Below are 24,775 nucleotides of genomic sequence, written 5' to 3'. Positions count from 1 at the left end.
GGAAAAAGTTGTAACCTGGAACACCTCAGAGGAGGAAGGAGAAGAGTTAATTTCCTTCTTGGCCCTTATCAGCAATTATGAGGAATCAAATCTTAGCCTTGATATATTTTGGATTCTCCCAGCAAAAGTCATCTGGTCAGTGACTGATAATCTCCCTTTTGCTCAGTGTTTTCTGTCTATTAAGTAAATTTGCATATTCTGATTTCCTAGGAATTGTGCATGTCTCTGGCTAAATACACACAGTAACATGGGGCAAGGCTGTCTTGGGGGTATTTGATCACGAGAGCACCATGCCTGCTGCACACAGCAACCTCATGTGCCCTCACTGTACAAAAATGCTAAGAATTCTGAGCATCTTCATGTTACACTCACCTAAGGATCTTATGGGCAAATCCTGAGGGAAGGATGATGTCATAAGGGTGATGTGGGTGTTTCTGCAGAGTTTGTAATTTTTTTTTCTTCTTCTTCTTGTTGGTTAACCAAAAAGGAAGAAGTCACAGTTTGAAAGTGGGAGCTGAGGATATCAAAAGCTGATCTTCACCTTAAGGGAAGAAGAAGAAGAGATTAAGGAGGAGGTTGATGCTGTGCTTTTTCCAGTGGCCTGGAAGGAATTAGGACACTACAGACTCCCCTTGCTTGCCTGATGTGAAGGCAAATCCTTCTCCGTTGTCATCAGATAAACCCAAAAATTTGTTCTTCAAACTTGTTCTAATTTTCTGCCATGTAAGCTGCCATCTTTTGTGTTTCACAGGTAAGTACTTCCACAGTCCTCAAATTGGCCTTAATTGCAAGTATTGCTTTTGCAGTGAAGTTTTATGAGGAGCAGAGTGTTCTGTTTGGCCATGTGAGTGCATAAGCTGTCTGTATAGCTGAAGTGTGGGACATGAGAAACGTTAATTCTAGAGAAAAAGGTTAGTGTTTGGTTTTAAACTTTGAACAGCTGATTCTTGTTTCCAAGGAAAGAATTTCTCACTCCATTGTGTGAGTGATCGAAAGAGTGACATGAATAAACACTTTGCAGTGACATGTCTGAACAATTCTTCTTTGAAGACAGGAATATAACAAGGACTTAGGTCTGGGCTGTGTCTGTGGGAGCACCTAGTCACACAAGAATTAGAGTGTGTGTTCTAGATCAAAGTAGCCTGTACTTCATTACACATCTAATTATCATCCCCTTCTCCTTTATTAAATTCATTTGTTTTAATTAGAGGAATAGATATTTTGCATCAGTTTAAGGAGTCTGTTGAGCACTTGAGATGAAATCAATGGATAGTTAACAGTTCTATCTGGAAAGTAGATTAGATTATTTAAATGACGTGAAATCACTTTTCATTTCTCGGTAGAATAAAGTTGTGATTAAGAAATAATGCTTGGAGCGTGAGAGCTCTGCCTGTTACTTTTCACATGCAGATTTGGGATATTACAGTGAAATCATTCATCTTTAATCTGATTTTATAGTATTATATCAAGTTAGATAAAATAAAACAAGTGCTACAGCAGTGTCTCACAGCAGGTGCTTTCCAGTGGTGACATGGGAAATGCCAGTGCTGGCTCCTGGATTCAGTAGGACTGTATTTTCAACTTGGATTTGATTTTCGTGATGATGGAACAAAAAGTCTTGTTCATTGGTTCATAAAACAGTAGGATTAAAAACAATGTACTGGAGGTGTAAACCAGTCAACACCACAAGATTTTAAAGATTAGCTTAATAAATAAAATGTAATTGGATAAAATAGGCAAGTAATGAGTTAAGGGCAGCCTAAATGTGTCATTTCTTGGGGTCACTGGCAATGTGTCCCTTTACACTGCAGCTGGGTAAAGCCTGGAGGGCATGTAACAGGGTGTCACGAAAGTGTATTAACCAGAATCTGCTGCTGAGGTGTCTTGTTTTGTCCTTCTCCCACCAGCACTTTTAAGGAGAAATACTGACCTAAATCACAAGCTGCATGCCAGCTGCTGCACATGCTTTTGATTTTTCTCGAGATATGGTAAAGAAAACATCTCTTATTAAAACAAGAAACTAAAACAGAGGTGAAAAGGGAGCTGGTAGAGCTCTTGCAGGATTTGCACACTGCCCAGCTGCTGCTTTTGCAGTGGGGAAGGCTGCAGGTTTTGGGTGGTGGCGTGCTGCTTCTTGCCTGTCTGCCCGGGCTGTGCTTGAAATAGTAGCACACCGGGGGAAGATATTCTTATAGGGTCCTGCTTTGCCCAGCCCTGGAAGGTCCTCACCTCTGTGCTTTAAGCAGCACTAACTTTCTGCCTAATGGGGAGAAGAGAAAGTTGACCTCTTAATCAGATGAAACCTGTGGCTCTGCCTCAGGCAAGCAAAACCCAGTAAGCAACATCAGAGCTGAAATCTGCTGAAAGGTGGAGCTTCGCCTTTCTGCTTACACCAAATGGTTTTGGTGTTATCACTTACCTGCAAGCTGTTGCTGCTCAGCCTCCACCTGGGCATCTGTGTGTTGCTCTGCTGGGGAAAGCAGCAGCAACTATAGAGCCAGATGCTTCCAAGAACCCTCTGGAGGCCTCTGCTGCCCACCCCAGCCCTCTTCTGAGAGAGTGAGCACTGTGTGATGCTGCATGACTAAAACCCATCATGGGCTATGAGGCATAATTGATTGAGAAATCTGATTTAGCATCTCAGTTTCTGAGGTTAATAAATGAGACCCTTTCCCTAGCAACTCATGTTAATCGATAGATTACTGATAACAGCTCTTCAGCTCTGCATCACAATGAGAACCTCATAACTGTGCTGAAAACGATTATATATACACGCAATTAAGCAGCAGACATGCAAGCACACATAGTGTCATCTGTCCTCCATACCAAATGTGCTGCAGCATGGGGTGCTGAAATTTGCCATGAATTATTTATATGATGAATTATCCCTCTTTTCTCTCCTGCTAGAATATCCAGTTGCCCATTTCCATTTTTGTTTCTGAAAGATTTATTAAGCCGGAGAGCTTATTAAACATTTCCTCCCCTTTTTCTCTGTAGTACATAACATGCATCTTGTTTGCTGGTAGCACCTCTCCATCCACTCCAGCAGGGTCTCCCAGCGTAGTGAAACTATGAAGAGCACAACTGTTATCCAGGCAGTTCTCAGTGGCCTTGGTGATCCAATTACAGATGCTCCAAATTTTTGATATGTGTTCACTTAAGTCAAACCAGTCTCAGTCCCCAAGTAAATGATCCACAGCTACAAAGGTTGCAACTGCATGAGAAGGAGTGATTTGGATCTCAGCACTATTTAGGATGCCCATTTTTGATGGTGAAACTCAGTTCCCTAGTAGCCTTTGAGAAGGCAAAACAAGAAGATGAGTGTGCAGAGCCAAGTCATTTAGAGGTTTGTAGATCTTCCCCCTCTTTCTCAGTTTTCCCACATCAGCATAAACCCATCATTTTACAGTCAAAGACTTCTGTACACTGCCATGGCTGGTACCTCTTCCTGTAACAGTTGTACAAACAGGAATCCCCTCTGGATTCAGGGAGCAGAATTCCAGTATCAATTTCCCAGGTGCTGGGATAGTACCTGGGACAGTTAAATGGATTGAAAGGAATTTTCCATACTTTGGGCTTTCATTGTTTCATCTCCATTTAATCAGCTCCCAGGCATCCACGTAACTTTTCATCATTTCATTCTAAGTCCCCCTTCCATAGCCAGGTTTGATATTTTTGTATTGTGTACATGCTGAGAAGGGCGAATCTCAGTGAGTGTTTTAACTGCTTCTCTGTCTGGGAGTCCCTCTGTGCTGTGCTTTAAATCATGACAGAGATTTACAGCTGTGATAGAAGCAAAACTGCCAGCATCCAAAAAAGAGTTATCTGTAGGCAGTGAGTGGGTATTCACATGCCTCAGTAAATAATATCCTGGGGATGTCATCTTGCTTCCCCTGAAATCACAAACAGTAATACCCTCTAAGAACAATAGCACTAAAACTGTCCTTGGGTTAAAAATAATCTGTTTGCCTGTGTGTGAGGCAGAGTCTCAAGAGCTCTTTGGCTGGGTAGCAATATTTTACCTCTAATGACCTCAAACCAGAGCCAGCCATTTGTGCAGGCTTTACAGAACACTGTTGTGCCACCAGTCGTACTCGAAGGTAGCTGCCTGCCCTCACCTGAGCACGTCCCTCTCCTGCATGACCCAGACACTTGGGGAGAACAATCAGAACACACGGAGTTTCCTTTTCTAACGTTGACTTTCTTATTTAGTCAGACTCTCCCGTTTCTGGATGACTGAATCTCTGTATCTTCTGCAGCAGAAGAGGAGCACGTGTAGTTTGCTGGAGTGTTTTTTTAACCGAAGTGTTGCAGTTGGAGGCAAACGATCCTCTAGGAAGGAAGGAAGGAGTCGGGATTCTGTGTGTGAATACCAGGTATTTCAAGCTTCTTAAACGTCTGTGTGTGTCTTTCCTCCCCTCCCCAAACTCCTACCCTCAAACCTATTTGAAAATTATAAATATAGTTGTGAAATATCTAAAAATAGGGACATGAAAGCAAGGGTAACTGGAGGGGAGCTCCCATGGGGCTCTTTTCCTTAATCCGGGGTTTCTTCTGGTGAACTCATGTTTCTGAGCAGAGCCGCGGGCAGTACTGGCTGGCTCACAACGAGCAACCCGGCTGCTCCTGCAAGCTAACAAGAGCAGAGGTAAGTGGCAGTAACTAACGGCAATTAGCAGAGGTCCTTGAAGGCCGGAGCTCTTTTGGGGCTTGTGTCTTCACAGAGTGGAGCGTATCATCACCCTACAGAATATGACTGTTTGCGTCCCCCCCCTGAGGCTTTGCTGCTAGATTTGCTCGGCAGCCCTGCAAAAATAAAAAAAAAAAGGGGGGGGGGGGGGGGGGGGGGGGGGGGGAGTAAAAAGAAAAAAAGCTTTTAATTTTTGCTTCCCAAATCTGTTGTAGTAGTAGGGAAGGAATAATCACCTTCAGGGAAATTACCCATCAGCTGCTAGTGGTGATAACTTCTTTAACGTTTGTGTAGCACTTGATGGTTTTACAGCTGATGCGCCAAAAAGAAAAAAAAGAGAGGAGTCTGTTCTTAAATGGCAGAGGGTACTTCCTTCTGCCTTTTCGTTTCAGCTCCCAGATTATGGTAAGAACAAGCTCTCTCGGTCCTCGAGCCTGAAAGCTGCCCGTGATCAAAAGGTGACGAGGGAGAGGGTGAGAGGTCGCATATGCAGCTCCGAGACCCCTCTGCGAAATTGCAGGCGGGTTTCAGAAATCCCTTTTCTCCCGCGCCCATCGCTGTTGGGATGTACAGCAGCGTTCCCTCAAATCTTCAAGCAGCAGCTGCGTGAGAAGGGTAAGCGAGGAGCGCTGCCCAGCGCCTCTTTCAGTGTCTCCCCGAGTCACCCCGTCCCGACTTCCAGGCAGGATCACACTTCCAAGATGGATGTTGAGTAGCTCCTCGCAGCGAAACCCAGCGCGGCACAAAGCCGCTGCCCTGCGCGGCTCTGCCGCGGTGGGAGGACCCCCCAGGGACCGCCAAATCGGGGCTCCCCCGCCCCGCTGTCCCTCCCCTCCGCGGAGCTGCGCGGTGGCGGGGCGGGGCGGCTGCGCCCGCGGGGCACCTCTGCCCGCCCGCCCCGCCGGCTGCAGCGAGGCGCGCCGCCGCTCCGCGCCGCCCCTCCGCGCCGCTCCGCACTCCTCCTGCAAACTTTTCCTGGCGCTCAGCCGTCCCCCGCCGCTTCTCCCGGGTGGCCGTGCCCTCACCCCAGGCGGCGGCGAGTGCCCCGGGGGGGCTCCCGGCTCCTTTTCGCCCTGTTTTTTTTTTAAATTGCTTTTTCCTCCTTTTTCCCCCCTCACCCCCTCAGGGAGGGGTGGGGAGGGGAAGGGGCTATAAAGCGCGAAGGGACGTGCGTGACAGTCCCTGTTGCAGCCTGTCCTTGTCGAAGCCGGGGGTTAGGTAAACACCCGCCCCCCCTTAACCCAAACAACAACCCCTCCCTCCGCGGGAGCGACTGGACAGGATGGGACGGGACGCGGCAAGGTAAGGCACCGGCACCGGGGGAGCGGGGCAGCCCTGTCGGGGTGGCGGGTTCTAGACGCGGTGCCCCTTATCCGGCCCCAAGCAAACCCTCGGCCGAAGCGGGGCTGGGGACGCACCGCACCCCGCGGCTACCCCGCCGCGATCGCTCCGGCCGCAGCGCCGAGCCCTTGCACCGCTCCGGCGCCCTGTTCGCAGGATGCTGCTGGCAGGACCTCGGTGTCTCAGATCCTCCTCGCTTCTCTTTTGAGGTTCGAAGCTTTTTCTCCCCCTTTTTGCCCTCTCTCAGTCCGCCGCGCCCGGTGCCCCGCAGCCCGGGCTGCCGCCAGGAGCCCCGGCTCGCCCCCCAGCGCGCCTGTGTGCCGGGCCGGCAGTGTCTCTTCACCAGCATCAGACGTTCTGAATTATCTTTTTTTTTCTTCACTTGTGGGGAAAGAGAAAAAAGTGGCTACCAAAAAAAAAACATGGAAAACTCAGTGGTGGGATGCGTTTGCCGAGATTTGCTATGTGCTGCTCGGGTGGTGCTTTTATTTCTACAGTGCAGAGACAATGGCTGGAAATCCTGGTTTAATCACTTGCAGATACAACTTTTATGTATTTAAACCTTCACAGTTAAGGGCCAATACAGATTATTGAAAAGCAGCGGTTCTCTGGGCAGTCTGTTCTGGATGTATTTAACAGTTGAGTGGTAACGTGCCCTGCTTGTCTCACACTGGAGCCCGAGATGAGCGTGATCTGGTCTGTGTCAGTGCTGCCCAGGGCAGCTCTGGAAATTGACTCGGTGGGCACCTACCTTAATGAGGCAGTCCTTGTGAGGTTGGTTTCAGAGAGCGGGTTGTGAAGCTTACAGGCTCCCTTGCACCTTCCCTCCCTACCAAAGGATCTGGTTAGCATCTAGTTGCAATCTTTAATTAGAGCATTTAGACAGCATCACTGTCACAGTCTGACAGAGCTGCAGGAGGCAAGGTTCCCAGCATAAATCCACTGAACTCCCTGGCCCCAGATAGCTGTTTGTGACCAGATACAAGTGTGGTACCGTCTCTCCATCGGAGCATCCTACAGTTAGGCTACATTGGCAGCCTTATCCAGCACTGTCTTACGATGGCTTTTTAGCCTAGTTGCACCTTGGTTGAGCTGGTGGAGTTGTATCTGTGTAAAATTGGAAGAGAGCAATCCGAGGGTGAATTCTTCCCTAGGCAACTGGTGGTGGGTGATTTATAGGCTGGTGACCCTGGCTTAGGAGTGCTGGCTTGGCCATAACCTGGTTTCTGTAAAAACAGTGCTTGGTGTTAGACATCGTCAGCACCCTTGGCCGAGAAAAACTTAGTGATTCTGTTCAGCTTACTTGGAAAGCTGCAGATTCTTAGCTATTTTAGGAATGGCATTTTGGATTGCTTCTTGTCAGGAATGCCTCATCCTCCTGGCCTCGCTCTCCTACCTTATAGCAAGCTACATACCTGCAAGAGGAGAGCTGCCCAGGTAAATTTTCTAGTACCACTGAAAGTCTCTGTGAGTACTTAGAGTAATGGCTAGAATGTGAAACTTGTTAGTATTTGGAGGAGGAGAGCACTTCTTAAAATGTTGAAAGATTTCTGTGTTCTAGTTGAACCATTAAAATATGTGATGAAGCAGAAAAGTGCACTGTGTGTTAGTACTGCATGGATGTATTTTGAGTCCCATGGCTGTGTTTTATCCTGTGAGGAGAATGATGTCTGCTTCCTTCTGCACTTTGAGTATCAGCAGATAATGAGCCCCTCTTAATTGCAAAGAACTTTATAATACGTCTGAAAAATGCCCTCAGCCACGTCACATTTCTGTTGTGAGGACTGTGGGTGCATCGTACTGTCCTTGATACTGCACAGCCCGGACAGAAAGCCCATTGATTATACTGCTGTGGCATCTGGGTGCTGTGCGTGTCACCGCAGCCCCTCCAGCGAGGTGACACAACGCCCGTGTCCTGCACTCACCCAGGGACTGTGCTGTGTGAGTAGAGCCAGCTGTTCCTTGGCTGGTGGTGGCACATGCGTGACGTGCTGCTGCCGTCATCCTCCAGCAGGTTACTTCACACTCCTGGGGAAGTTCATAGATCAGATGCATGAGTTAGGAGGGGATTCGAAGGCCATGTGGGATGCTGAGCCCTCAGAGGTTAGTAGGGCCCCCTTTTTTTAATTAGAAGAAGGTTGTCACGGAGGTGAGGCAGAGCTGCGTAGGATCGCCTGCGCGCCTGTGCTGTTGTTGTGGATGTCTGCTTCGGAAATACCAAGGAGAAGCATTTCGGTTTCCCCAATGTTTATAAATACAATATGGTGCAAACTGTCAAGCAAGCTGTTCAAAATCACGTAGCGCCTATGTTGCCTTCCCTGTTCGGCTCAAATGCCTTCGCCACATAGCCGGCGTTCATCCGATGTTTAAAGCTCCCGGCACGCAGCTCCAGCTCATCTGCTGTGGTTTTCCCAGCATGCCTCTCTTCCTGAGCTGGGCTGGGGACGCGGTGGCACAGGCAGGGTCTGGTGCCAGGACTCCGCTTGTACCATAACCTGCTTATTGGAGCCCTGGGCCTCCTTCAGCACCCGGCCAGCACAATAAGATCCCAGGCTGACCCAAAGTGTCCTGAGCTCGTATGCCAAAACTGTATGTAGAGGCAGAAGCCTTCAAGTCTGCTTTGTCTTCCTTTGAAGGTTTGCCCACCTAAGACTTGTTCACTTTAGAATTGTCTAGAATATGAAAGGATAAAACCCCTTTCTGGAGGTGCCCTGAGAGCAAAGCTAGTGATGGGTGGGTTAATGGTGCCAGGGGAGCAGGGGCTTACCTTGGCTGTGTAATGTGGTTTCCAGTTTCTAGCTATGTGGTGGCCTTCCGCCCCTCATTCCATGGCTTCAGTAGGGGTGGATGGAGCCTGTTTGCTGGACGTTTCACTCTGAAGTGTGCCAGAGTCTTCTGCTTTAAAATATATAAAAAGATGAGATGTTTATTAAACTCAGACCCTGCTTTTCCTTCTATAATTTATGTTCCGAAAGGCTGGTAATAAACAGTTTATTAAAGAGAAATCCTGATTTATCTCTGCAAATGGCTGTTTTCGAGCTGGTACCAAGAGGTCTTGTAGGAGACCACCTTTTATGCTTCCCATGGCAGTTTAAAAGATTGCTAGAAAAATAATCCAGAATCTAAGTAGGTTTGGATAAAGGCAAGCCAGGACTGTACGTCAGGGTACGTGGTGCTTTTATGCAGCAAAGAGGCAGATTTTACCACAGAACATCTGGGTACTGGCTACAGTTACAGCACAGATTTTAGTGGGATCACAACGCTTGTTTGGCTTCACGTTCATTTTGAAGTCACTACACTTTATATGAATAATAAAACTCTAAGCCCATTACTTCACTATTTGCAAGGGGCTGTTTCAGTCGTCCTCCTATGTCTCACATCTCTCTAGCGCTGGTTTTATTTTCCTTTCCTAAGTGGGTGTTTTATCTTTTCAGCCCCTGGCTTGCTCTTGCAGGAGGCAGATGTACTTATCTGTAGCGATGGACACAGCAGCAATGGCAGTTTTTATTCGGCCTCGCCGAACGTGCACGTTTTCTGCGTTAAGGGCAGTCTAATGAAAACTGCACGTTCCTTGTTCAGTGCATGCGAGGGGCCTGATGTTATTAGTGTGGAAGACTGTATAGCTGCACTGGGCTACCTGTTCAACCACTGTTAGCCAGTTAAAATAATGGATCGACTTCTGCTTTCTTTTTCTGTTTGATGATAAAATGCTGCAGAGAAGGGTAGGACTGGCTTAAGGAGAGAAGGGGAAAAGCCTCCTTCACCATGTCAGAAAACAAGTTTACCACCCCTTACAAAGGGTGTACATGCTGGTGGGAATGCCCAGAGCTGAGGGTGATAACCTCAACTCATTATATATCAATATGTCTTTGGAATAGAAGCTTGTGTGGGAGTGTATAGATTGCCCATAAGACTAATGTTTACCTTGCTTAGGGAGAACCCAAACGCTGTTGAGCTCTGTATTTTGATGTCACTGTACAGGCAGGAGTGAAAGGAGAACACATCAGAATTAAGGGATAGAGAATATCTTAGGTAAGACCACTGGGAAGGGGCTGAGGTATTGCTTGAGCTTGCCTGGTAAATAGCAAGCAGTGCAGTGCAGTGCATGAGCATTGCCTTGGAGAAAAGGCAGAGTACGGAATCCACGTTCCCCGCTCTTTGTTTTCCATCGTGACTGAGAATACTCTGCTGCTTCGACAGCAGTCTTGGTTAGATCAGGCAGGGCTAGGTTCTGCCTGAGAAAATGACTGAGATAAGCCTAACGCTAATGGATGGATGGAAGGAGCTTTGAAGGCCGAGGAGATGGTATGTTTGGAAACTTCAACAAGATGTCATTAGGAGAGGAAGTATTTGCCCTTAAATTGGGAAGTAGGTCAGGGTAATAAATCATAACTCCAGGAGAATGTGCTTAAAGCTGGAAACAAATGAAGAAGGAGGGAGTAAATAAGAATAAGACGTTTGTCCTTTCAGAATTAATTTTCTAATTTGCAGTATGCAAGGACACCCACTGAACAGGAGAGCGATAAATGTGACCACAGAGCTGTAACAGGAACCAGACCAGAGTCTTGTGACTGCCTAAGATGGCTTTGATTGTACCCTGGGGAGCATGTTGGTCGTGTGGGACACGTCAGAAGCAGGCAAAGTGTTGCCTCTTCCAGTTGATGTGCGAGATAGATGATACTATAGCTTCACTGCAAATGTGGTGACCTGCTGGGGGACATTTTACAGGATGGGGTTTAAATGCTGCTGGAGTAATCAGCAGCAGGAGTGGTCTGAGAACCTAGCTTCTGGTCTGCATCTGCTTCGATAAACAAAAACGTGCCTCGGTAACCAGAAGGACGTAGGCGAGCCCTGCACCGAGCATCCTTCGGTGGGCTGTGTCCTTCCACCCAGGCAGGGGTGAGTGCTCAGCTGGCTACAGCATTTTCAGCGTTTCTCACGGATTGCTCAGGAACACGTGGGGCTGTTGAGGTTTTGGCCTGACTTGGGATCGCTCTGTTTTGAAAGTAATTACATTCAGTAGCTGCAAAGATGTTTGTTGCTTGTGTGACAGCTGAGATAAGGAGCAGTGGGTACTTAGTGCAAGCACCTGGAAATCTGAAAAACAAAAGGCAATAATTTATCTTTCTTACTTCGTTCCCCCCTCCTCGGGTCCGGATATGAGTGCCCCTCCAGCGTGACCCTCGCACGCTCACAACGTGACACACCACCGAGGCTAACACTTCCCCTGTGATTTACGGGGGGAGGGAAGCATTGTTCACCTAATTGAATGTATTGCTTTTTATTTAAGGAAAAAGTAACTTTAAAGGGGTCGAAACTTTATTAGGATGTGAGGAAAATGTGCTTTTAATCTTTTTCACTTTTAACTTGATCAGTACCAAAATAGAGCAGTGCTAGGCCAGCTGCCAGTCCTGCTGCAAAGGCTGGTGGGGAGGTGGGATGGCAGGTTCCTCACACGTGTCTGCAGGGATTATTAAACAGGGGAAGTGTTTTTGACAAAGCAACAAGGACATGGTGAAGAAATGATATCTCTCTCTTTCTTGCTACTTTGTTTAGGTGCAGCAGATTTGCAGCTAATTTGTTTGTAGTCAAACAGTCTAAATGTGCCTCGGCAGTTTGAAATCCAGAAACCTGATGCAAATTAATCAGTTTACAGATCAGGATGATGGTGATGTGGGAAAGCCAAGTGTCTCAGAGCTGTCAGCTGGTCTCTGGATGCAAAGGAAAACATCAGTGCACAGTGTTAACAAATTCTAGTCCCCATTATTTCTCTTCTTTTGGCTGCTAAATCTGCATTTAATTCCCCACAGAATTTTCCTCCTGGGAAAGAATTACTTGAGTATGATTTGTAGGACTAACAGGATCTTATTCTTATTTGGGGAAGACCCTGGGGGCTCTCTAAAAATGATTTTTCAGTAATAAGAAATAATGAATAAAACCCTAATGGTCCCAGGGGGTATTGAAGTTACAATTTTGCAAGGAAGATTTCAAGTCAGTCAATTAAAACTTTTATAATCCTGTTACAGTACAATAGTTTTAAAAAAAATAAAGGAAAAATAAGTAGGTTTTAAGACCCTTTCAGATCGTGTGAGCAAGTCTAGCTTACTTTAACATTTAAATGAAGAATGTGTATTAAAACAAGAATATGAGACATCTTTTGTAAGTGTGTGGTAGCAGGGCGGCAGGCTCAAGGAAAGAAATGTGCCAGGTTCGTTGACAATGTGTTCTAATTCCTGCTCATTTAAGAAGAAGGAGTTGCAAGGTGCTTATAAGAAACTTCAGGCAGTTAGGGCTTTAACTCAAAAAAAAAAAAAGGCAAGATTTCTATGTGTCAGCAAGATGTTCTTCCAGAAGGCCCAGAAGTGCTTCTGGGTCAGCCTTTTGCTTGCTAGACTCATGGTTGTCCCCACTCAGCACTGCAGGCTCTGTGGAATTTTGATCAGCTGGGGTCTGAGCAGACCTTAACTTGTAGCCCTTGGCAAAATGTCCACGTGGAGAGTGAAGTGGGACACAGAGACATCAACCCTGTGGGCAGAGCTCCTCACTCGGCCCTGGTCCCAACCTCTTGGACCTGCTGGAATGCCTTGAAGGAACAAAGCACCAACAAGCAGACACATTTTCTTGAACTTGGAGGCTGTTGTCTTTTACAGTGAGCAGTGATGTTGAAATGACTTTTTGTCCTTTAGCAGTAACTTTCACCCAAGGATCTTGCAGCTGTTTGCAGTCGCTAGTGAAGGGATCCCCTCAGAAAGCAGTGCTAGGTCCCACACTGCAGCTGTCACCACATCTTTAGCTTTTGGGAAAAGAAATGTCCTTAACATGTTCCAGCCATCTCTGAATACAGGAATCCCTTTATTTTCCCTTCTTTCTTTTGCTGCCTTCTCACTTCTTTCCCCTGCTGTCACCCAGGGATGTATGGTTGCCATAAGAAGGCCTGAAGGTTTTGGAGTTGTTTGGATGTTCGCTCACCCATGACTGTCTGACCTGTCTGCCCGTATGTGTTCCCTCTGCTTTTGTTGGCAGTAACCAGATAAAGGACTAACCTTTCACCTGCTAGCCTGCACAAATAAACAGTGACCAAGCAGAAGAGTGAAGCTGAAGCTGACCCTTTGATAATCTGGTTTTTGAGGTCTTTTAACACAGCTCTGCAGCTGACCCTGGCAGGTTCGAAGCTCTTGCAGCACGTCCCTTCAGAGCACCCATCTTCTCATCTTTTCACACCCAGGAAAGGCTTTCCAGCCTGATCATGTAGAAGTCCAATGCTTAGAAAACTCAGAAAGTGTTAGGAAGCCATCTTGAAGACTGGCAGCTCCCAAACACATTCTGTCCTGCTTCTTTGTGACTGGTGAGCTGTGGTTGAACTTCTGCTCTCCTGTAACCTAACAGATGCATGTGTCAGCTGTCACTGTAGGCCTGCCTGTGGCTGTGCTTCACCATAGAATCATAGAATCAGCCAGGTTGGAAGAGACCTCCAAGATCATCTAGTCCAACCTAGCACCCAGCCCTAACCAATCAACTAGACCATGGCACTAAGTGCCTCATCCAGTCTTTTTTTGAAGACCCCCAGGGACGGTGCCTCCACCACCTCCCTGGGCAGCCCATTCCAATGCCAATCACTCTCTCTGTGAAGAACTTCTTCCTAATATCCAGCCTACACCTACCCTGGCACATACCGGTTTGCTCTTTGAAGATAGATCCTTTCTCTGTCACACAACTTCTAGGCCCTGGAGACGTTGAGTGATCCTGGGTGAGCTGTGCTCTGCATGTGGCTCAGTGTGAGCATGTGTGCTGCATGGGTCTATAGCTGCTCCAATGCCTGGCCATGCTTGTCCCAAATCTTTTGTCTACTTCTGCCACAGCCTTGACTAACCTCGGGAGCCATTGTGCACCACAGAGGTGCTTTTCTCCTGCAAGGATCCCCCTTTTCTCACGAGCATAGAGCATGCTCAGTGCTGTTCATATGTCCCAGTGACTAGTAGGAGAATTCGAGATGGGTGCTGGAGCCTCCATCCATGGGTCCAGGTCAGTGGGAGAAGCAGAAATTCAGATTTTGTCTGGAGGTGGTAGGAAGTGTCAGGCACCATGGGAGATGACCACAGGCAGCTTCTCTGAGGAATCCAGAGTCACTCATCAACCACTTACATTAACTTACCGAGCTGCCCTCTGCAGGAATTTGTGTCGTTTTAAAAGCAGAGTGAGTAGGCAAAATTTAGCCAGCGTGAGTATTTCTGCTTTTTCTCAAACTACCACACATTCCTGTTCACATAGCGTGCAGAAGTGAGCATGCCAAAGAGGTGGTTTTCTGAATGACACAGTGAAGTGATGAAGCTGATTGTCCTTCCTGTGATTCACTTGTGATGGGCCAGACTGTGTTCTCAGCCACCAAAGCCTCTGCAGAAGTCACCAGAGTGAGTAATGTGACTCAGAAATGGTGTGTGCTGCTTCCTAGAGATGGTGGGAATCAGCATGGGGGACAGTATCTACACTGGGGCTTGGTAAGTCTTAGCTGCTGCAACAGTGGCTGAAATCTGCCAGCTCTAAGGTCCAGCACACTGGTAGAAATATGTAAATATCAATATCTTCAGCACTACATTTGATACTTTCCATTTTCAAACACTTGACAAATGTTTACATATTTTCAGCAACCCTTTTCCAACTAGGGAATATGAGACACAACATCTGTAAATTACTGCAATATGTAACAAATCATTATGAGAGAACACCTTGAGAGTTTGTCAAGGATCTGTAGGGCCTAAGGTTTCCTTTGCATGCATTAAGACTGAAGGCAGGTACTAGAAGTGAAGCCGATTTTGGACAGTAAGTTCAATCAGAGAAATTTTGGATTCTGATTATAATTAAGGAGTAGGAAATGTTGGGGGATCACTGCCCAGCACAACTTGTATTACTGTGGTGACAAGTGGTATGGGCTAGACTCTCACTTCAGTAGAAAGAGTCGGAGCATCTTTGAAATCTGCTGAGGATCAGGATGACATGATTCAGGTGTAACTAAATGCAACACAGGGATTAGATTGAAAAAAATATAGGAAAAGACAGAAAAAAACAGAACTTCCCCCCCCCATTTATATAAATAGCTATTTGTTCTTGTCCTATATCTAGTTAACTATGAGCATTCCTGGAATGAAAAAAAGCCTTGAATACAACCTTACTGTTGCATTTGGTGCTGAATGCTTGCCTCAGCTTCTGTGTGAGTCCTTGCTCCAAGATATACTCAGCCCCAGCAATCCATTGTGCACACCGTCCTGGCAGGAGTGCTGGGATGCTGTTGCTTCCCTGAGAGTGGGAGACCTTGGGCATGAGCATCCTAATAGCTGTTGTCTGGTCCTCCAGCTGCCAGAGGGCTTTTTGGAGAGCTGCTGGTGTTACTTTCTGTGCTGTTGGAGGCATTGCTGGTTGTTACTGGTTAGCCTGGAGCATGGAGAAACTCCAGGCAATAGAAAGGAAGAAATGGTAAAGCTGCAAATGAGTAGCTGTTGCAGGAAAACTGTGTGTGTAGAGGTGGGACAGTGGGTGTGATTATTGATGTTCTTGGGCTGGTTGTGGTTTATAATCCTACGTATGTGTGGTGTTGTGACGCTGAAAACTGTCTGATGGAAGTGGAGGTATTTGGCTTCTTTGTGCTTAAAAGGGTTTCAAAGTAGTCAGCAGTTTCACGTTTTTCACTCATCTACTGAAAAGCAGAAAGCAAGAAGCACATAAGCAATTCCAGCGTGCTCACAGCACAGCTTTCCACAAAACAGAGCTCCCAGTTGCTGCTGGAGCCGCCAGAGGTTTGGCTTCCTCTGCTCCTGCCTTGTGAGTTACACTGGTGACTTGCCACCCCTTCCTTGTCGCTGCCTCTCCCACAGCCCCCTGCTCTGCACCAGCTCCTTGTTTTCTCCCCTTTAGCAAACACCTCGTTGGCTGTGGTCAGCTGCCAGGTGAGAGAAGTATTCCCCAGACCTAAGAGTGGCTCAAGCAACTTTAGCTCCTGTGGAAGTTAATGCACTTAATGACTTTGGGTTTATGTTTTAGCACTTTCCAAAGATCTTTCTGACCTCCAGTTGTAAGCCCTGGCAGTTTGAGGATGTGATGGTAGGCTGTATGGGCCCCACTTCTGCTTCTGCTCTTTATCATAGCCTGACACTTTAGCCATCTCTGTCCCTGGTGGGTTTTTGCAAGGAAACTGTCTCATAACGCCATTCAGAAGTGTTCCTGAGAAGCAGTAGGGAACTCTGTACCAAACACCAACGTGCTTGTGTTGGTTGTAATTTGTAATTGTTCATATGTTCCTCCCTGCTAATCCTCTTGCTGAAATTCATTACAGAGAGACAGTAACATACACCCAGAGAGCTGTGCTGAAGGCAGAACGACTTGGCTGAGTAAAGTGGCTATTGTTTTGTGATTAAAGGAAGGGATTATATTGGGATTTCCCTGAACAAGGAAAGTCACTGCCCCACTTTTATTGCTTGTAACAGGGGGATAGTAATTATTCTCTGTTATAAAACACCTCCAGATCTTGTGATGAAAGATTTGTGGTACAGCTGCATGGCATTCAGGTTTGCTTATCTTACATGGCCTGGAGTTGTGCAAAGTAAGATTTCTTTGCCTTATCTTATTTATCCTACTGGGGCTCAACCCCTGCTGACACTATGGGAAAAATCCCCCTTCTCTGAGTTGGGTGTCTGACACCTGTCCCGTGGTGCTTGCTCTCTCTAGGAATGACATCCAGCCACCTGAGGATTTAGTATGGGCCTGAGAGAATGGACAGGGACAATGGTAAGGACACAGGCCAGCCCATGCTGCAGCAGCCAAGGGAAGTAGAGCTCAACACAGGGGAGTGAACCCCACCAGCTGGCTGCCACCCCAGTGCTCCAACAGGTCACCTCTCCCTGTGTTGCTGCCATCCCCTTGCAAGGAGAAGTACAAGAGAACAAGTGAGCATTGTAACAGAGGGCACTGGGTATTCAGTGTTTGTTTGGTTTTGACACTCACCGCTGAGTCGCATGGGCTGAGATGGCTGTGAAGGAGAGAAGCGCTGGTATGTGGTCTCTGATGAAACAAAAGAAAAGCTACGAGGCATTTCCTCGAGGGTCCCAAATGGCATTGCCTGGCTCTGATGGTTTTCGAAGCATCCAGCTATCAGCAGCTCCAGGATGGCGATTTCGATGTAATCAGAGTTGAATCTGTTTCCACTAAAGTGGAAAAACAAATAAGGCTCAGTTCAGAAACAAAATAGTCCATGTTAAATTTGATTTTTGATACCATATCTCCCTGAGTATGTTTGCTTTTCAACATATCTAATTTGAGACAGCTCCACACTTTATGTTCCCCCTTTAGAGTTAACCTCTCCCCTAAGTTGTAGTTCTTTGCCATTAAGATTCAGTGAAATTGTACCCTTATTTCTTCATGCCTTCTTGTTTTCACATACTTGTGTATTTTCTCTATGCTACTGTGACTTGCTTTGCTAGAACAATACCCTCAGCAAAGGAGAATCCGAGTTGAATTGGAATTGCAAGAGGCGGTCAGTTAATCCACAGATTATTGACACGGTGGACCCTAAATGCTTCAAAGGCACCATTATAGTCCATCGTGTCCATGCGCATTTGGGGAGCTTTAATCCACGGATTACAGGTCTGTAAATGCTCCTGCCTTCCCAGTAACAGCAAGTCCTGCCAACGGGAGCTGCCACGTCAGTCCAGCTGCGCTGCTACCCAGAAGGACTTCTTTAAAAGCCACAGAGGCAGCGATACACCCACACCCCTGTGGGGGCTGTGTTTCTTGTCCCCACCTTGTCCTCTTGTAGGAAAAGGCTTTGGGCTGGTGCTTGTCTCCAGCTGACTCGGGCTGTGCAGGCTGAGCTCCTGGCCGGGCTCACATGCCCTGTGTGGCGGCACCAGGCAACAAAAGTTTTCAGGAGTGCTGCTTTTAAAAAACAACCCCAAAGCCAAATGAAAAGCATACCAAACATTTTCCAGATCCTTTAGGGAGTAGTGAGCATTAAATGGCAAGCCTTCACTTTTCCCCCCTGGTCTCCCCTTAAACAAACAACCCAAGCAGTTGCCTGTAAATACCTAGAATTTCCAAGACATTCTTTTTCCTTGTTTGCACATTAAGAATAAGTAATTGTACTACAATCAGAATTGGGAGGTGCTGTGAAACTCGACAGAGGTGATAACTCTGTGTGCTGAGGTGCATATATTTGTGTTCAATATCTCTGGCAATGCAGTGGATAATGGAAAAGCTCACAGCCTCTTTACATGCGGCGTTCTTACAATGTGTCAAAGAAGTCACACAGTGCCCTTTTATTTCTAAATCTGGATTTAAATCACATCAGTAAATCTACAGACTTCTTATGAGATGCAGCATGGGTAATGTAAACAACCATGAACCCCCCCCCAACATGCCCATTTAAAAATAGGTCATAAGGAGGAAAAAAGTTACCCATCCATACAATAAAAGAGAAGAAATGTAACACAAAAGCACTGTGGCAGGCAGTGCCTTGAAATTATCCTCACTAAATTAGAGTCGTACTCTTTCCACTCTCTGTAATTAAACATTAGAGTTTATTTATTCCAGATGCATTTACTTCAAGTAAAATCAGACCTTTTCTTTTGTTTTGTTATGATAAATCCTTTACAGGTCACTGTGACCTGCAGACAGCTGAGAATTAAAGCAACTGATTTCCACAGATCAAGGCAGCGGAAGATGACTTGTGAGTAGTAGTGGCACTGCAGGTGGTGAATCCAGTACTCTTGCTGCCTTTTTGCAGAGCCTGGGTATGCCTGATGGCTTTGAGCCTTCCTGTGGGTGCGTGTCTGTGTGTGGAACAAACCCACAGCAAAACCCAAACAGGAGGCCGTGGCTGCTTTGATCCCACGCAGCCAAACAGAATGGATTCTCAGCTTGCTGGGTGGGATCTGTGTGGCAGGGAGTCTCTGATATGTCGTGGGGTACATGCTGTGCAACTGCTATATTTTGATGGAAAAAAATGACTTGCTTGAGGCAGAGAGAAAATACTGTAGGCTTGATCAGCAAAATCAAAAATGGGGTGATTTTACCAGGCCCCAGGGCCGCCTGTTTCTGACTTTGTTTGAGCATGTGCCCACCCTGCTGATTGCATGGCCTGCAGGAAGAGCCCATGAGGTGCTGCTGCAGCTCTAGCTAATTGATGTCTCGACTCAGAACCTAAGCCAGTTGCAAATCCCATTATCCTCGCTGTTTCTGTTTATAATTGCAGTTCACCTAATATTTGCAGGCCTTTTTTATAGATGAAGTTCATTACACAAAGGTCTTAAAGGCTGGACAGAGGGCTTGTATGTGTGAGATTTGGAAAGGTCAGGCAAAGCTCACTGCCCAAGTGGAAATCACTGGAAAATTGTAATCATCATAATATCTGTGATCCCATTTAATGATAATTTTCATGTCTGTGCTCATAGCTCAGATTTATAAAATGGCCAGACCACTGCTTTTGTTTATTTATACTTTCTGATATAAAAAAACCCACTCACAAACCTGTGGCAAGGTTGTAAATGTTGAGGTGTTTAATGTATATTCCACTCCTGCATTTTTCATCTGTTGATCTATTTAAGTAAACATAGGTTCATTAAGTAAACCTCTTCCAAGGTGTGGCTGTTGCTACTAGAGTGTTTGTGCAGCCCAGGAGCTACTCACCTGGGACAGGACTGTAGCTTCTCAGTTTAAAAGGAAAAGAAACCCCAGCCAGCTGCCATGACCATGGCTCTGAGCAACCTGATCTAGCTGAAGATGTCCCTGCTCACTGCATGGGGGTTGAACTGGATGACCTTTAGAGGTCCCTTCCAACCCCAAGCATTCTAGGATTGTATGACCGCTGCTGCCCTGACATCACTCAGCCTTTCTCGGGGCTGGGTGTCCTGGGAGCCAGCAGGCAAAACGTGGGTGGCCCCATCCAGCTGGAAGGTGAGCTGGGAGCAGCCAGCCCTACCTGGGAGGAGATGGGGACCCCTTGGATGGTCCCTGCTCACAGCCTGGATGCCTTAAGTGGGTCAGTTGACAAATGTGAACAGAAAAAGAGGAGAAAAAAGCAAAAATAAGCCTTTTTTCTCCTTTCTTTTAGAAATGGAAGAACACACAACAAGTCATTATTTTCTCAAGGGTGTTTTCTGGTGTTGCTTTTTGTGCTGGCCTATTGCTGCTGGTGTCTGCATGTGCCATACTGGACCCTCCAAGCTGTGGTGGGTTTCTACCTTTTTGTGTTCCTGGCTGCTGCCTGGGATTTTCCTTCGCTCTGGCAATGCTGGGAAAGTTGGTGTCTTGACCAGTGGTGCCAGCTTTGCCTATACCCACCACTCTGCCCCTGCTCCTTACGCCACGGCCAGCAGCAGCCTTGCCTAAGGCGACAGGGCAGCAGGTTTACCTAAAGACCCAGGTTTAAGGCTCGGTTTAGAGTTTGGGAAAAAGCGAGAGGTAAAGATGGGCCATTAGAGGGCACTTTTGCAATCCTGGAGAAGGAAACCGGTGCTTATTATTTCACTTTGGACTGTTTATTTTGGCACTCTCTTAAATTCAGTGATAAACAGCAGGCAAATCCCTCCAGTCAGCAGGAATATATCAATAAAATATTGACTCAGAGTTTAAAAGAAAAGAAAACAAGAGGAACTTGTAGAAAAGGGAATAAAAGGCATTTAGGAGGTGGCACAGTCTGGAGAATAAAAAATCACAGAATGTATTTCAGGCAATTTGTAAGGCTTTACAGTGCAGTGCATAAGTCTCAGCTATACCTGACTTCTGCAAATGAAACTGTCTCAGAGTGTGGCACATTGAGACAAGAAAACTGTTTGTTGGGGATTTCCGAGGGCTGGGTGGGAGAGCCTGAATTCACATGCTCACATCTAGCAAGTGCATTTGCTGAGGGACTCTCTCAGAGAAAGTCATTGCCCGGCAATGAGCTTGCCCAGAAAGAACCGTGGAATAAGTGCTTTTTGTTGCTTTCCTCTTGGTGTTCTGCATGAGTTAAACTATAGAGGAATTAGCCTAAAACTCTGCCAAATTATAATGAATGTGCTGCAGAAAGTAAAATCTGTTTATTAACTGGTGTGAAAGGGTGGTGTGACACTGACAGCATGGGTTCCAGAAACTGTGAGTGAGTTTTGGGTGCCTCTTTGCTGATGAGGTATCTCACTTTCCTAACTGTTGTGCATGAAAATTTGGCCCATCCTAAGTCTCTAAGATTGTGTGAAAATGAAAACGCTTCAAATCCTATTTGCTTGTACAGGAACAAAGATAATAAAACTTTTCTTACTTTAGTAGCAGTTGACAACTTTTCAAACTATTGGATGGGCTGGTGCTGCCTGCCCAGCCTGCCCAGGGATCACAGAACTACCTTTGATGTGTCTTTTGAAGTTATTTTTAAGCCAAAATGCTTACATGATTAGATAAAGAAGTCTGAGACAAATCTGTACCTCGTTGCCACACCGCAGTTGTTAACAGGACAGAAACACTGTCTACAGGCTTTTTAAAAGTGAATTAGCTGGTAAAATTATTTCAGTGAAGCTTAGCCTGTGTAGTCCTATAATTGAAATCTATTTATTTTAACAGAAGTTGCATTGCACTGGAATTGGCTGTGGGAATATCCATGACTGCAGTTGCAAGGGGTTCGCATGGAGGACGCTGTCTGCAGGAGGCGTCAGAGTTTCTTACCTAACCAAACAACATGCTCTAACCGTTGTGATTGAGTTGGAAAGAATTTCTTCCCTGTTGGCCAACGATAATACTTGAAAAATCAATAAACAGCATGTGAGAGCACACAAAGCACACAAAGCATCCTGCTTTGTGTGAGAGAAGGGTTCTGCTGACTTGAGCAACTCAGGTCAGCAAGTACTTTGACTTAGGATCTTTGCTTCAAAAGGTCTAATGTCGTTAACTTTGCTGATAAGTAGCAACACTTCTGTCTGAATTTGAGGAGATATGTCTGTTGTCATCAAAAGCTGAGTCAGGTCTTGGCTGGGATGAATTTTGACAAATTCTGTGAAAGCTAAATCAGGATTTAACTCTAAGTACTCCTTTCCCTTCTGTAGGGCAGACCACTGCAGTAACCTGTTGTTAAAACATCCCAAACAATGAAGGCACAATTTGAGACCTGTGAGTGCTGCAGATGAAGCATTACAAGCCTTGCAAACAGCCCTGTGTTGCCAAGTTATCACCGAATACATAAGGGCACAGCCTTCTCCAACTGCAAACCAGCTTTCAGTGCCTCCAGCGCAGGCAGGGCTTTGTGCCAAGATGGTAGGGCCAGGGGGTCCCCAGCATGTTTGCTGTTGGCTTGCAGGGAATATGGAGCTCCTCCGTGGTCTCCGTGCTCGCTAGGGACATGATCACAGGGACACTTCTGCCAGGTAAAAGGTGAACCTTGAGCATTCATTTTCATCTTTCCCATGGTTTTCCACTCAGGACAGGGAGGATCTGGCTTCAAAAAGAGGACTGTGTGGCAGGCCAGGGAGGGAGAAAGCCAAGGAATGTGAAGCAGCCCTGAGTGTGAGGGAAGGCTTGAGTGGAAGGAAGTGAAGATAAAACTGCATCCTGGTGAGAGTTTTTAGAACCTGTCATGTGTGGCTCATGGACACTTTGGTAACATGTTTTCTGTCTTGCATCACTTGTTTCAATGGGAAAATAGAAAGATAAAGGACAGGGACTGAGCTGGACAGCACACATTGGAGAAAATAGTAGAAAGAGGAGCAGGAATGCGCTGAGGTAATGAGGAAGAGAAGAGAAGAGAGGGAAGGGGCTGAGTTGGGGGGACCTGCACCATTGCTGGAAGGAGCAATTAAATGGCAGTGATGTTAAGAGGTAGAAGAAACAATATGAGGACAAAATTAGTCCTCTACAGGCCTTTCTGGTGCCAGGGGATCTGCTGTCCTGCACATGGATGGCTGTTTAGCCGTGCTGGGAGCAGGATGGACTGCAGGACACAGTGAAGGGGAGCTAGAGGCAGTGGGCAGTGGGATATGTGAAGATTTTGTCAGGAGCTTGGAGGTGAAAAAAGATGAGAGCTTTTGCTACTGGCAGCAAATTCCTGCACTAGGGCTGCTGGTGCACACAGTGAGCTTTGGCAGGGATGTGGTAATGATGGGAGGGACAGAGACTGATGAGCTGCTCACCACCTGCCTTTGTGAAGGGGAGAACAGTAAGGGGCAGGTAGGGATTTTGGGGCTGTGGGAGTGGGTCATGCTGAAAGCCCCCAGAGGCTGGGGAAGAGGGTGCCACGCCAAGACTGCATCATTCCTTTGGGGTTTTTGGAAGGTGAAGCCATGGGATGGGGAAGGAGAAGGCTGCTGAGGGGTGCCTATTGATACTTTGATGAAGTGCTTGAACGGGAAGAGCAATTTTGTTATGGCTTAGACTACATCATGCCACTTCTCAAGGAGCTTTGTTTGCCAGTTTTACATAAAATATTAAGGAAAGGTCAAATGGAGGGGAAAAGACTCCAAACAATCTCAACTTCAGGTAGTCTACAACTACCTGAAGGGACATTGTAGCCAGGTGGGGGTTGGCCTCTTCTCCCAGGCAACCAGCAATAGAACAAGGGGACACAGTCTCAAGTTGTGCCGGGGTAGGTATAGGCTGGATGTTAGGAGGAAGTTGTTGCCAGAGAGAGTGATTGGCATTGGAATGGGCTGCCCAGGGAGGTGGTGGAGGCACTGCCCCTTGAGGTCTTCAAGAAAAGACTGGATGAGGCACTCAGTGCCATGGTCTAGTTGGCTGGATGGGGCTGGGTGCTAGGTTGGACTGGATGATCTTGGAGGTCTCTTCCAACCTGGCTGAGTCTATGACTCTATGATTCAAGAGCGGATCTGATGTTAAAGGTAGAAAGAAAGTTTGTTTAAAAAGCCATAGTCAGCCAAGTAATGAGAAGATAAAAACTGTTCCTGCAGCTCAGCTTTGTATTGTGCTTCTCCCTAAAGCCAGTGACTAGTGCAGTTTAGGGAATAGCCTAAACCTCTTTTTCTAATTTTAACAGATGTTATAATTTAAATTGTTCTAATTCAAACTTGCCATGCTCCTACCAGAAATGAGTTTTGTTTCCCCCCACTCACCCACCCCAAACCAGAGCCATTATATATGAGATCATTTACTGTACTGAAAGGAGATTTCCAGCTTGTCTCACTGTATATGTTAGGGTAGTCATTACTGACCTAGTTGTAGACATAATAATGAAAGGCTGAGATTATGAATTATTGTGCCCAATTTGTAAAGGATTCTCTGCTTTTGTGTTTTGCAATTCCCATCAGGCTTGAGGATTAAACCCTGCTGAATTGCATGCTAATACCAGTGTGCTTTGAATATGTGTGGGTTTATATCCAATGTTTTCCTAATTTGCTATTTTTACAAAGAACAATTTCACTGGAAATATTTACTTTGCAAAGAATTGTTGGAAGCCCAACCAGAATCTCTTAGAAAGTGAAGCCGTTGTACTCTCCATCTGCTATGTGCTTGCTCCAGCCCTCATGTCCAGCAAGCAGTATTTCTGCTATGGCAAAACATCAAACTGTAGCTCTACCAAAGTGTCTGGAAGGCTTTTGCTGTTTGTTAGTGACAGGGAGAGATACAGATTTGCAGCCAGAATGCAGGCTTGCTTTCAGAGACAGTTTGAGACAGCGAAATCTCACGCTCATCACTGTGATGATGTGAGCTTAGCCCTTACAGTCTGTGCTCCTAGGGCTTGTGCAGCAGCACAGTGAAGGTGCTGTCAAAACACAAAGTGCATGC

At 46.4% G+C, this 24,775-nt stretch overlaps 1 protein-coding gene and 1 long non-coding RNA gene across 4 annotated transcripts in view; one reads left to right on the top strand and one right to left on the bottom strand.

The window, feature by feature from the left end:
• NDNF (neuron derived neurotrophic factor) overlaps positions 1–24,775 on the top strand; it is a 29,067-nt gene continuing 4,292 nt past the window's right edge. The window contains exons 1-3 of one of the 3 annotated variants that reach the window (XM_064149903.1): positions 1–135; positions 488–751; positions 4,260–4,376. Coding sequence is in view for 1 of the 3 variants with exons in the window: in XM_064149902.1 (XP_064005972.1) it covers positions 5,973–5,992 (20 nt within the window). In the remaining 2 variants the exon portion in view is untranslated. Of the gene's footprint in view, positions 136–487; positions 752–4,245; positions 4,377–5,653; positions 5,993–24,775 lie in introns of those variants that run through there. The other 2 variants (XM_064149905.1, XM_064149902.1) reach the window with 2 other exon arrangements.
• Positions 7,694–17,220, bottom strand: LOC135178735 (uncharacterized). Its single transcript, XR_010303717.1, has 3 exons — positions 17,024–17,220; positions 8,799–8,926; positions 7,694–8,059 (listed from the first exon to the last, which is right to left on the bottom strand). It is a non-coding gene; the product is annotated as an uncharacterized LOC135178735 (long non-coding RNA).

This window comes from Pogoniulus pusillus, chromosome 10 (assembly GCF_015220805.1).
Source record: "Pogoniulus pusillus isolate bPogPus1 chromosome 10, bPogPus1.pri, whole genome shotgun sequence".
Classification (NCBI taxonomy): domain Eukaryota; kingdom Metazoa; phylum Chordata; class Aves; order Piciformes; family Lybiidae; genus Pogoniulus; species Pogoniulus pusillus.
This window is presented reverse-complemented; position numbering and strand designations above follow the sequence as displayed.